This window comes from Sinocyclocheilus rhinocerous, unplaced genomic scaffold (assembly GCF_001515625.1).
Source record: "Sinocyclocheilus rhinocerous isolate Xijiao unplaced genomic scaffold, SAMN03320098_v1.1 scaffold303, whole genome shotgun sequence".
NCBI classification, from domain to species: Eukaryota; Metazoa; Chordata; class Actinopteri; order Cypriniformes; family Cyprinidae; genus Sinocyclocheilus; species Sinocyclocheilus rhinocerous.
Window position 1 is genome coordinate 1,672,757 of NW_015656152.1, and position 14,028 is coordinate 1,686,784.

General features: G+C 33.1%; 1 protein-coding gene and 1 long non-coding RNA gene across 2 annotated transcripts in view; one reads left to right on the plus strand and one right to left on the minus strand.

Moving 5' to 3' along the window:
* The window catches only part of slc24a4b (solute carrier family 24 member 4b), a 44,058-nt gene extending 36,522 nt beyond the window's left edge, over positions 1-7,536 (plus strand). The window contains exons 12-17 of the mRNA XM_016526799.1: positions 1,368-1,509; positions 2,786-2,952; positions 3,042-3,156; positions 4,595-4,707; positions 4,881-4,946; positions 6,738-7,536. Of these exons, the coding sequence (XP_016382285.1) occupies positions 1,368-1,509; positions 2,786-2,952; positions 3,042-3,156; positions 4,595-4,707; positions 4,881-4,946; positions 6,738-6,887 (753 nt within the window). The 3' untranslated portion in view covers positions 6,888-7,536. The remainder of the gene's footprint in view (positions 1-1,367; positions 1,510-2,785; positions 2,953-3,041; positions 3,157-4,594; positions 4,708-4,880; positions 4,947-6,737) is intronic.
* A 4,769-nt stretch (positions 7,537-12,305) lies between these two features.
* Positions 12,306-14,028, minus strand: part of LOC107719438 (uncharacterized) — a 14,676-nt gene continuing 12,953 nt past the window's right edge. The window contains exons 2-3 of the long non-coding RNA XR_001637515.1: positions 12,877-12,879; positions 12,306-12,547 (exon numbers count right to left, since the gene is read on the minus strand). This is a non-coding gene — a long non-coding RNA (uncharacterized LOC107719438). The remainder of the gene's footprint in view (positions 12,548-12,876; positions 12,880-14,028) is intronic.

Sequence of the window (14,028 nt, forward strand, 5' to 3'; positions counted from 1 at the left end):
GAAAAGAGAGACAAACGAGAACGGAGCTTTTTCATTGGAAAATTTTCATTGGAAAATTGCATCCGTGTCAAAAGCGATGACACGGATGCACACACCTTCTAAATGCTCTGCTAGTGCTCGCCATAATGAATAGAGATAGCTCTTACTTTTTCCTTGGAAATGCACGCTTCAAACAGAACAGTCAATGAAGACGAAGAAGAGAATGATGTGTGCTCCCGGTGCCTATTTATACTATAGTCGCACCGGTAGTGACGTCATGGCTGTCGCCGGCCAACGAGTTGGTGTTTTTTCAATGTATGCTTCAGACACGGGTCACGATGAGGCATCCCCCATAGCGACCCCTAGAGGACGCAGTTTTGAAGTTCCCATGAAAGGGAACATTTATTATTATTATCAATGTTGAAAACTGCTTAATATTTTCCTGGAAACCGTGACACTTTTTTTCAGGATTCTTTGACGAATAGCATTTATTTATTCTATTTATTTGAAATGATTTTTTAAAAAACATTATAAATGTCTTTACTGGCACTTTTGATGTGTCCTTACTGAGTAAAAATATGAATTAGTCTTAAAAAATCTTACTGACCCCAAACTTTTGAATGATACTTCAAATTCAAATTATAAATGTGACCCTGGAGCACAAAAGCAGTCTTAAGTCGCTGGGGTATATTTGTAGCAATAGCCAAAAATACATTGTATGGCTCAAAATTATCGATTTTTCTTTTATGCCAAAAATCATTAGGATATTAAATAAAGATCATGTTCCATGAAGATATTTTGTAAATTTCCTACCGTAAATATATCAAAACTTAATTTTTGATTAGTAATATGCATTGCTAAGAACTTCATTTGGACAACTTTAAAGGCGATTTAATTTAATTTTCATCAAAAATCAAAATGAAAATGTATTTTTCATATTGTTCATTATAATGTTGTGATGCCTAAATGATTTTTTATTGTTGTTATTTTATTTTTATTTATTTCAATTCAATTCAAGTTTATTTGTATAGTGCTTTTCACGATACAAATCGTTGCAAAGCAACTTTACAGCAAATTAAGTTTCTACAATATTTAGTGGTAGCTTATCAGTGGTGACTGTCAGTTAATGTACATATGGCAGAAATGTACGGAAAAATCTATTAAAGACGTAATCAAACAGACGATGAACACTATTAACAGCAATTATTATATGATGCAATCAAACTTATAGCAAAAAAAAATTAATTAATAAAAAAAAAACAAAAAAAACATTTATTTAGACAAAATAGAGAAAAATTGTAACATTAGCCATTTCTCATCAGCTCATCAGTCTCAGTCAGACTTTTAATGTTGATGCATTTCTAGAACAGAGTGTTTGTTGTGTGTAGCGTCAGAGGTTGGTCCAGTCGGCTAACGGCGTGGAGACGGCTGTGGTGGACGGCAAGCCAGACATCGAGAATGGAAACGTGCCAGAAGACAAAACCACTGAGGATAAAGAGAGTGAGCTCACCTCACCGTTCAGGTTACCAGGTGAGGAACCCAGAGTTTCTTTTCAGAAGACAATATTTGTGCCAAAATCACCACATACATACAGAAAAGAAACGGACGTGATAGAAATGAAAACACACCTCAGAAAGGAGCAAAAAAATGAATTTTTTAACCTAATCCTTTACCGGTCAAAAATGATTGGTCTTTTAAAAACTGCTTGTAAATCTCATTATGCTATATTTTAATCAAATCTTGGATTCAGTCTTTTTTGCCAACTTGTTTTCTTACAATTAGCACAGGTTTTAGATCTCTTTTTGGATTATTTGTGGATAATTATGGCAATTTTCACTCAAAAAATCACTTAGTCCTATTATTAATCACTTCCAAAAAGAGATGCAAAACCTGTGCTGATTGAGAGAAAACATGTTGATCAAAAGATTGAATTCAGTTTTTTTTAATAATATTGCATAATGAGAGATTTTCAAGCTATTTTTGTAGGCGGCTCATTTTTGACTCGAAACAAAACCTAAACAAGTACAAACATGATCCAATTTTATGCTATATTATCACCATATCTTGGATTAAATTTTTTTGTCGACTTGTTTTCTTTCAGTTAGCACAGGTTTTGTATTTCTTTTTGGAAGTGATTGATCGTAGGCCTCACTGATCTGAGCTCATGCACCTGAGCTTTTGAGTGAAATAAGCATCATTTGTGGATAATTTTGGTAAGAGATGAGGGAGGCCTTCGATCAGAAGATTGCATCCAATATTTGGTAATAATATTGCATAATGAGAGATTTAAAAGCATTTGCTTTACAGCCAATTTGCTTGTTTAAAAAAAAAAGAAAAAGCTAGAATCTAAATCGGCCATGAGAAATCATGATCGGTGCATCACTAATTAAAATACTGAATAAAAGGCCTCAAATTGGAAGGACAATCTGGGCTGTCTTTTTCTGTCAATTCTTTAATAGTTAGATCTTAGGGAGAAAAGCCGAGGTCAGGGATTTTGGGCTTAAAAAGGTTGGTGACCACTGGTCTAATATGATAACATTAACTAGCATCAGGAAAAAGAAAATCCTGTCCCAGTCATCAAACTAATTTAATTTAATTTAATTTAATTTAATTTAATTTAATTTAATTTAATTTAATTTAATTTAATTTTATTTTATTTTACTTTTTTATTATTTTATTTTATTTTATTTTATTTTATTTTATTTTATTTTATTTTATTTTATTTTACAACATGAGGGTTAAAGGAACAGAAGCTGAGTTTATAGTACTGCAGTGATCTTGTAAATCCGTATGTTGTGTGTCTTAGCCGGCTGTATGAACAGAACTAAATGGCTGATCTCTTGGCCGTTGTTATTGATCCTGTACTTCACCATCCCAAACTGTGCCAAGTCTCGCTGGGAGAAATACTTCATGCTCTCGTTCATCCTCTCCACCATCTGGATCGCCGTCTTTTCCTACTTCATGGTGTGGATGGTACGTCTGTCAATCTCTCTCTCGCTCTCTCTCTCTCTCTCTCCGGTTTGTCTGTCTGGTTTTTATGAAAGCTTTACTCTGTCTTCTAGGTGACGATCATCGGATACACGCTCGGCATTCCCGATGTCATCATGGGCATCACGTTTCTGGCGGCGGGCACGAGCGTCCCGGACTGCATCGCCAGCCTGATCGTGGCTCGTCAAGGTAGATTGATCGCGCCGTTCTGATCAATAAAACTGCGGCAGGATGAATTTAACATGTTTTACTTTCACGTATCTGATCAAAGCAGAACAGAACAGAGAATGTGATTTCCTGTTCCTGTGTCACTATCAGTCACTTTACTTCAGACATGGACTGCATCTCAATGCTGTCTGCCCTGTGGAGAATCCAAGATTAGAGTACAGAATATAGTTTTTAGGATGAGTTTGTAATGGTTCTCTTTTGACTCTTCCAACCATAGAAACATATTGAGGCTCATATTAAATTGAAGTTCAAATTTGTGTATCTAAAAGATTAAGTGTGTAATTTCTGGCACCAACTGGTATTTGTATAGTCCATGTTTTTGAGCCAGTGATTTTTTTTTTCTGGAAACAAAAGGAGCAATATTTTGATAGTGATGACATAATGATTAACAGCTGCATTTTGACTAAATATAAAAAAATATTACATATTACAAATTTTTTTTTTGTTAAATGAATAATAATAATAATAATAATAATAATTGTTATTATTATCATTATTGTTATTATTGTTGTTGTTGTTATTTATTTGACTAAATCTTTTATTTTGTTTTATAAAATAACCCTATATAGAAACACTTCTTGTGGCTGCTTTTCTGCTGTTTACTTTATAGTTTTGCATTTCTATTGAAAAACACTTATTTGATCATTTCTGGCACCAAATGTAATTTTTATAGTTAAATGTTTTTGAGCAAGTGTTTTTGTACCTGGACACTCAAACCAAACTAATTTAATTTAATTTGATTTAATTTAATTTAATTTAATTTAATTTAATTTAATTTAATTTAATTTAATTTAATTTAATTTAATTTAATTTAATTTTATTTTATTTTATTCATTTGATAAAATAATGTTTTGTTGTTGTTGTTATTATTTTTTAATTGACTAAATATTTAGTTATTTTATCAATTAAAACAACAACGGTTGTTGTTGTTATTGTTAATAATAATCTTATTTATTTATTTTAATAATTATTTTAATAATATAAATAATATATTTTTTTATTTTATTTTGGTAAAATGTACTTCTTGTGGCTACTTTTTCTGCTGTTTCATTTATAGTTTTGCATCGCTATTGAAAAATATAGTTTCTTTTTCTTTTTGTCAACACTTTTTTTCCCCACCACTTTCCTTATTTTGCATTCCTTATTAAGTTGCTTATTACTTTTTTGCTTTAGTTTCACCACTGATAAATGTATTCAATAAGTTACTTTTTCAGTTAATTTCCTGTTTACAATGCTGCTCCTATGCAAACTAAGATGCAACCAGTTTGCATTGTATCATGACAAGCCACATCACACTTCAGAGACTTTATTTTGTGTGGCTTTAGGAGAAATGACCTCTGAATCTGCAAGATGAGTCGGCATTGCTTGTTCAGTCTGAAAGCATATCTCATTTCTGCAGGTCTGGGAGACATGGCCGTGTCCAACACCATCGGCAGTAACGTCTTTGACATTCTGGTGGGGCTCGGCGTTCCCTGGGCGCTGCAGACCATGGCAGTCAGTTATGGATCAGTTGTAAGCACATCCAGCAGCTCGTTCTGTTTGAGCAGAGATCAAGATGTGCTCCTCTGAAGCCAGCAGCTTCTATTGAACACGAGTCTGAAACGCGAGATCTGTTTTTATTGTAATGGTGTAATGGCACAGTGGCATTGTGGGAGCTGATGATGCTGTTTCCTCCCTCCGTTCAGGTGATGATAAGCAGTCGGGGACTGGTTTACTCTGTGGTGCTGCTGCTGGGATCTGTCGCGCTCACCGTGAGTAAATCAGCAGGTTCTCCTGAGACGATTCGTGACTCAATCAGGCTCAGATGCAAGCTGTAGACTTCCTCTGTGAATTCTGCTGAAAAGATGAAAAAATTGTTAGCTTTTGAGTGACAGGTGTGCTGATTTGGAGGACTTCTGCAAGCACAGATATCGTGTGGTCTGCTCATAGTTAAATAGTTTCCCTGTTAATTCTGGTATCAGAGTTATGATCATTAAAATTAATACTTATCCTTAACTAGAATTTTTGACCATTGCTTAAGTGTGGAGAAAATTATACATTTATTAAAAAAATTATAAACATCTGGATAAATAAATCAAAAGAATAATAATACAAAAATCAGATAAATTGAAACTATAGTATTAAATATTATAAATGTTATAAAATAACGAGTTATTTCTAATGTTATTACAAAGTGATTGTTTTTTCAGTTTTTATTTTATCTGCTGAATATATTTTGATAATCAAATTGTTGATTTTTAATAAACTAACTAATAAAACAATCAAACAATAGTAAAAAAAAACAGATAAATTGAAACTGTAATATTCGGTTTAGCACTTTATAATATTGAAACGACAATAAGTTTGAACTTTTTTGTCTAATGTTATTACGACGTGACTGGCAATTAAACTCAATATTGTTTTTTTTTTCTGAATATATTTTGATATTCAAATTGTCAATTCTTTTAATATAAATCAGCTAATATAAATCAGCTAATAAAAATTTATAAACTGAAACTATAATATTATATATTATAAATGTTATTAAATAGCAATTAATTTCTAATGTTACAACATAGGGATTGTATTTTTGGTTTTTATTTTATGCGCTGAATGTATTTTTAAAAAAATTGTCAATTATTTTAAAGAAATCAAAAAATAATAAAATATCAGTAATTAAACGTTTATCAATTTAAACTAATATTCAGTTTAGCACTTGATAATATAATGACAATAAAATTAAAAAGATATGTATAAAGTTATTACAAAGTGATTGAATAATGCTTAAAATGAATATTGCATTTTTGTCTGAATATTTAGATTGTAAAATAGTTGATTCTTTTAAATCAAAAACTAAAAAAATAAATAAAAACAGATCAATTGAAACTGCAATATTATGTTTAACACTGTAATATAGAAATGATTTTGTCTGAATATTTAGATTGTAAAATAGTTGATTCTTTTAAATCAAAAACTAAAAAAAAGACAGATCAATTGAAACGGCAATATTCAATTTAACACTGTAATATAGAAATGACAATACAGTTTAAATTACAGTTATTTCTAATGTTATGAAGTGAACTGAATATTGGATTTTTTGCTGAATGTTTTGATAGTCAAATGGTTGATTCTTTTAAATCAAATAATAATAAAAAATTTTATAAAAACATAAATTGAAACTTTTACATTTTTATTTTAATGTTGTTATGAAGTGATTGACTGTTGCTTAAACTGAATATTGCATTTTTAGTTTTTATTTGCTGAAAATGTTTTGATAAATTGTTGATTCTTTTAAAAATCAATTAATAAAAAACAATATCAAGTGCTAAACTATTCAGTTTAACACTTGATAATATAGAAATGGCAATAAAATAAGAGTTATTATTATATAAAGAGTTATTTCCAATCTTTTTATGAAGTGACCATTTGTGTATTTATCTGCTAGACATTTCCTAATTGAGAGCCCAATTTTTTTAATAATGTATAGACTTATTAAATGAGTACTGCATTGCACAAATTGACTGCTGTATGTAATCAATCAAAGGATGTTTTTTCTCCTGCAGATTCTTGGGATTCATCTGAACGGGTGGAAGCTGGACTTTAAGCTGGGCATCTATGTGCTGGTGCTGTACGCCGTCTTCCTCTGCTTCTCCATCATGATCGAATATAACGTCTTCACCTTCGTCAACCTGCCCATGTGTCAGGAAGACTAAAATCCCATGGGCCGCTCCGTATCCCAGAATGCACCATCCTGATGTCACAACCTCCGTTCTTGCACTCCAGAACCACCATCACCTCAGACTGGACGAATGTTAGTCTTCATGAGGACTAACGCTTTATTCACGCTCCTTTCATTCGACTCGTTTCACTGTGGATGGATGGACAAACGGATACGATCTTCCACTTAAGCTCATTTTGCTGACCTCTGACCCCAGATTTCGACCCAGAAAGAGGAACTTGTCCTCGGCAGCTCTTCTCTTCCAGTTTAATATTGTAAAATGCACGGCAAATACGGAGTCTATGGACGAGCATTCATCCTTTCCTACATGCCTACACTGATCTCTTTCTTTTTTTTTGTCACTTTGTTGAAAAATTTCTTTTTTTTAAACCGCTGAATCTCTTCGTGAAGTCTTTATTGCTCACACAACTGTGAATTATTTTGCAGAATATCATTTTTTTTAGCCTAAAAAAAAATGCAAGAGAAATTAACATTTTCAGTTATTATTGTGTCCTAATCGGGTCAATCGTCCATGCAAATCCGTGCAGTCTCATTGGTCTAAAAAATCTGCATATTAATCATCAACAGTGTTGCAGCTGGCTGTGATTATGTTGCAGCATTGACTCTTTCGTTGCAGACGGACTAATTACACTCTAAAAAATGCTGGGTTAAATATAACCCAGCGCTGGGTTAAAAAGGGACAAACCCAGCTATTGGGTTGTTTTGACCCAGCGGTTGGGTTCAAAACAACCCAACCGCTGGGTTCAAAACAACCCAATAGCTGGGTCAAAACAACCCAACCGCTGGGTTCAAAACAACCCAATAGCTGGGTTTGTCCCTTTTTAACCCAGCGCTGGGTTATATTTAACCCAGCATTTTTTAGAGTGTACTTGTCATTGGAAGTGTATCGTGCCCGGTTAGGACACATGCATGGTTATTCTGCATACAAGATTTTTTTAATTAGTATTTTTGGTCTTGTTTTTTTAGTAGAAATATCTAAACATCATTTAAACAAGATAAATTTACTCGAAAACATAAAGACATTGAGTTATTAAGAGATTGCAAAGAATACATCTTCAATGAAGTTAATTTAAATGATTTTCTTACATCATGTACAAATTGTTTTGAGCATAAACAAAAAAAAGTATTTGGTTAGATTTATGCTTTAAAAATTAATTTAGAAATGCAAGAGAAATGAAAGTATTACATGCTATCCATTTTTATTCTAATAAGAGTTTAAAAAAAATCAGTTTTGCCGATTAAGAGTTTTCGAAGTCTGTATCTTTAATAATTAAGTAGATTTTTTTTCTCAAACTTGACTAAATTTAGTTCAATTTAAAAAAAAAAAAAAAAAGGAAGAAAAATATAAAAAAATGCAAGAGCAATTAAAGTATTGTTTAAATCATCCATTGCTATTGTAATAAGAGTAAAAAAAAATGTAGGTTTAATAGTTCAAATTGAAATATTTGAATTGTAAGAAATTGTCAAATTCAAATGTTTGAGTTGCAGGAAAAATCTAATTAATTCAAATTTCGTTTGAATGATATTTAGATATTTAGAAAAACAGACATAAATACTGATAATGAATCATTTTGTTTTGCATTGTGAATTTGTATATTTTTAATTCAGAAAACGCAGTGTTCTTGTTTGATGATTTTAGCAGGTTTTGTCTTAGCCTCTTTGAGAGCTCTGTGAATATAAACTTGCCTACAAAGAGATTTAATAATCGTATTTATTAATAGATGAGCATCTGCGATGTGGTTTCTGGTGGTTTTGGGCTGGTCTTGTGCTCTTGAGAGGCACATGAAGCCATTCTTTCATTGTGAAATGTAGAAATTAGCACTTTAAAGCATGCAAGTGAGCGGTTCGGTCTCATTCAGAAGTGCTTCCCTCTGTCAGACGTGTGTGTTCGTGTGTAGATGTTTGTGTGTGTATTTGTGCGTATCAGGGGAAGCTCTCCAGACAGTCCCTCACATGACCAATCCATGCACTGCAAAAAATAATGTTCTTACTCAGTATTTTTGTCTTATTGTTCAGTACAAATACATACTATTTCTTGAATCAAGATTGTCTTGTTTACTGAAAAATATATCAAAATTAAATGAGTTTTTGCTTAAAACAAGAAAAAGTATCTCCCATTTGAGTCTGAAAAATACAATTAATTCAAAGGGAAAACAAGATTATTTTTTCTGACCCCGTTGGCAGATATTTTTCGTTTTTATATTCTTGTTTAATTATTTTTTTTTTTCTTCAGAAAACAAAACTTAAAAGGCCTATCATAAGTCATTTTCATCTCATCTTGTTTTATTAAAAGGTATATTTTTCAGATTTTTTTAAAAGCAAAAATACAATGTTTTGATACATTTTTCTGAAAACAAGACTTGAGAAGCAAAATGACTTAAGTCTTGTTTTCAGAAAAATTTAGTTGGTTTAAGCTTTTCTTGTTTTAAGCAAAAAAACACTTGCTTTTGAAAAAAACTAATTTTCCTCTCAAGTCTTGTTTTCTGAAAAATTAAGTGCTTTTACTTAAAACAAGAAAACATCTGAAAATTTTTTTCAGAAAACAAGATTTGAGATGCAAAATGACTTAAGATAGGCCTATTAACTAAGTAAACAACAAAATTAACATTAAAACAACAAAAATATTAACATTAAAACAACAAAAATATTAACATTAAAACAACAAAAATATTAACATTAAAACAACAAAAATATCTGCGAGTGGGGTCAGAAAACAAGATTTCTGTTCTGATATTTCTGTTTTAAGCAAAAACTCACTTAAAAGCAAGTCAATTTGCTTCTCAAGTAAATGCATCTTGATTTAACAATGTATTTGTACTGGAAAACAAGACAAAAACACAGAGGAAGCTCATTATTTTTTTGCAGCGCAAGCACAGCCACCATCAGCACGCGAATGCAGTGCATTGTGGGACGTTCCACCGAGGTGATCTCCGGACAGTCGTCTCCATGGCAACCACGGCCCTTGCCCGTTTCCGACCCGGCAGCTACAGAACCAAACCTCTGTGGAGACGTTTTCCTGTCACGCGGATCGAAACGTGACACAAACATTGTGGGAATCCGCAGCTGTTTTTGTGTCGGAAGAACGGGGTTTATGCAATATAAGAGCTGCTGTTTCTGTGCACAGCATACGGACAACATTTTTTATGAATGTTGGGAGTGAAATAGCAATAGGATGTGGACTTGTAGTGGACACTATGCAGGGAGGAAGTGGCTTTGCTCTCCAGGGCATTAACTTCCTCCTCACAGGGCGCTTCGAGACTCAGACACGGACTGATGAGTCACCTTGAACTTCTGAGCAGAAGACGAGTTTCAATGAGAAGCGATGGAAACTATGAAGGAGTTTATTTTTTCAGCACGTCTTGCGCATCCTGCAATCTCAACTTCATCCAGAGACAGTTCCTGTAGTTCCTCTGGACTTTTCGTACAGACACTTCATGCATTTCTGTCTGATACAGGAACATTTAAAATGCAAAACCAAGCATAGATTAATATTCTCTAGTGCCAGTTTGTAATAAAAAAAAAAAAGGGGTTAAATCTCACAAAAACATGTCCATGGTAGTCTATATTTCACCCCAAATCAAAAGCTGATGTTATATTTTGCACATGAAGTCTTTTTTTGTGCCATTAAAATGGTTCATTGTGACACTGATTTCATGAAAATGAAGCACATTTTCCCCTTAAACTTACAATGTTTTGATGTTATTTTTTCGGTTTGATTTGTTTTTATAATTTATTGAATATGGAGCCCCGCACATGGCATGCAGGAAAAAAATAGTAGGCTAAATCGTGTGCACGATTTACTATTTCGTTCCCTCGATTTATAAATTGTGCGCACGATTTAGCAAATCGAGGGAACGAAATAGTAATCGTGTGCACGTTTTAGTACATCGAGGGAACGAATTAGTAAATCGTGCGCACGATTTATTTATTTTTTCTTGCATGTCATGTGCGGGGCTCCATAATTGAAGCCCATTTCTGCTATGGAATTAAAAAAAAAGTAATTGTGACTTTTTATCTCACAGTTCTGACTTTTTTCCCTGCAATTTCGTGTTTAAATCTCACAATTCAAAATTTTTTCCTCTGAATTCTGAGTTTACATCTCGCAGTTTTTTTTCTGTTATGGAATAAAAAAAAATTTTTTTAAAAGGTAATTGCGACTTTTTATCTCACAATTCTAATTTTTTAAATCACAATTCTGACTTTTCCTCCTCACAATTTCGAGTTTAAATCTCGCAATTCTGACTTTTTCCCTCTGAAATTCTGAGTTCACATCTCGCAATTCTGTTTTTTTTTTAATGATGAAAAAAGGTTTTTGCTATTTTTTATCTCTCAATTCTGGCACAGTTGTGAGTTTATATCTCACAATGCTAACTTTTTTTTCTGGAGAACTGTGTGAAAAAAGCCATAATTGTGAGATATAAACTCCAAATCACGAGAAAAAAAGTCAGAATTGTGAGATTAAAAGTTGCAATTTTATTTTTTAAATCCTGTGGTGGAAACAAGCTGCCATTGTAATTCCCTTAAAGGAACTATTTATTGTGCATTATATATATAGTTATTGTTGCATTACAATAATGAGCATAATTTGTTTGTTGCATTACATAATGAGAATTTATAGGAAATGTTTAATTGTCACAAAAATGATGTTTCGGTGCAAAAGCTCTTGGTTCTAAATAATAGACTTTATGCAAAATATAATATCTTCATTTACTTACTTGGGGTGAATTTTAACCTGGACATTTTCTAGACAGTTTTTGAAAGATTTACCGTGCAAATGCATGTTGATAATGCAGACTTTTACAGCTGTTGGAAGTAATTTGTTCTTTAGATAAAGCTTATTTGTACATGCAGTACGTTTGAGATGCTTTGACCGTGACTGATTTAACATCAGTTGAAATGGTGGGCTCTTCATTTGAGACTTGATTTGAGGTTTTTGTTGTATATTAAGGCACACACTCTCTCTATCTACCAACACAATGATCACATATCTGTTTATGAAGTCACTTTTTTAACAAGTATAATTGAGATGGCATAATTGTTGTACCTCTACATATTGTGGATTTTATGGGAACTTACAAAATAAGTACACACACACACACACACACACATGTTGTGTTTCCATGTTTTATGGGGACATTCCATAGGCGTAATGGTTTTTATACTGTACAAACTGTATGTGCTATTGCCCTACACCAACCCTACCCCTAAACCTACCCCTTACAGGAAACTTTGTGCATTTTTACTTTCTCAAAAATAACTCATTCTGTATGATTTATAAGCTTGTTTCCTCATGGGGACCTCAAAAATGTCCCCACAAGGTCAACATTTACTGGTATTACTATCCTTGTGGGGACATTTGGTCCCCATAACGTGATAAATACCAGGTACACACACACACACACACACACACATATTCAATACGTGTATGAACTGCGACCCCATGCACTGTGAGATCAACGTGATGTGGGATTCATGTCAACAATAATAATAATAATAAATGTAAGATGAACAAAATATAAATATATCTATATTTCATGTAAAGTTAGTTACTATGAACCATAACTGAATACATCTGTAACATGTATATGAATGTATTGTCATGCTTTAATGGACATATCCAACCGATGCATTTTACTGTAAAGCAATAACATGAGAAAAAAAAAAATATAAATATATATGTGAAAAGAACGATTCCTGTACATTTGTCATATGAATCTTTGAGAAAGGAATGTTTAAAATGTCACAAATTAAATGATGCCATTTATACCTGTTTCATAGTTTTTGTGGCCTGTGCCATGTTTTAAATGAGCTTTGTGTGTGTGTGTGCATAATGTGATGTGAACAATTAAAGGAATAGTTAACCTAAAAATAAAAATTTGCTGAAAATGTCCTCACTCTTAGGCCATCAAAGATGTAGATGAGTTTGTTTCTTTCAGATTTGGAGAAATGTAGCATTGCATCACTTGCTCAACAATGGATCCTCTGCAGTGAATGGGTGCCGTCAGAATGAGAGTCCAAACAGCTGATAAAAGACAACTTTTTCATTGGAGAAAGCAATATTATGGATAGAGGACTCAAGCTGGAAGCAAGGGTTTGAAGTTAAAACACCTTGATGGATTTATTTCTTAAAATCATGCAGCTTTTCACTTCTCAAGACATTAACTGATGGACTGGGGCCCATTCTTCGTACGTCGCTAACTCAGTTAGCTGGATTTGATTGTTGATGATCTGGCATGATCTTGCTACCGTATAGACACTGACATAATATAGCCAGTTTTACACATTGAAAGATTTATTCGTGATAAAATAATAACTTTATAATTGTATTGGAGTCTTACACACATGCTGCAAATCATCAGATGTATTAAGCAAGGTACGAAGAACGGGCCCCTGGAGTGGTGTACATTACTTGTGGATTATTGTGATGTTTTTATCAGCTGTTTGGACTCTCATTCTGACGGCACCCATTCACTGCAAAGCATCCATTGCTGAGCAAGTGTGTGATGCAGCGATGCTACATTTCTCATCTACATTGAATGGCCGGAGGATGAGTACATTTTAATTTTTTGGTAAACTATTCCTTTAACAATGAATAATAATGCCTTTTGTTTTACCAATTTAAAAAATATATATATATATTAAGATATTAGGTATTTCATTACAAACGAGAACAATTTCTGGTGCGGTTGGGGATGTTCAACACTAATGGGTTAATTGATGTGCTTTGGGTTAGTTAGTGGAGGCAGGTGTTGCAGGTTACTGAGAACCTTTAAAAACCTTCTCTTTTGAGAGTGCAATATGGACTCTTCACATTTCACATGCTTCTCAGAAGCAGAAGTCGTCATGGGCAAACATCAGGGCTGTGTTCAGCCCCGACAAAACGGTGCAAAACGTTTTTTTAAACGGAAATGTTGGAAAAAGGTTTTTAAACGGAAACGGTGGTGCGTTGAACACCCTGTTCTGATGACGCAAGAGTTGCAACTATGGCAGCTGAGAAGGCCATTCTTTGTGCTCTTTTTGAAGACTTTTCGGAGCCTGATGAAATCGGTATAAATATGTGTTTAATACGGCAAAATATGCTCGATGTTACAGTCACTGCCCTTGCCCTCCAGAAT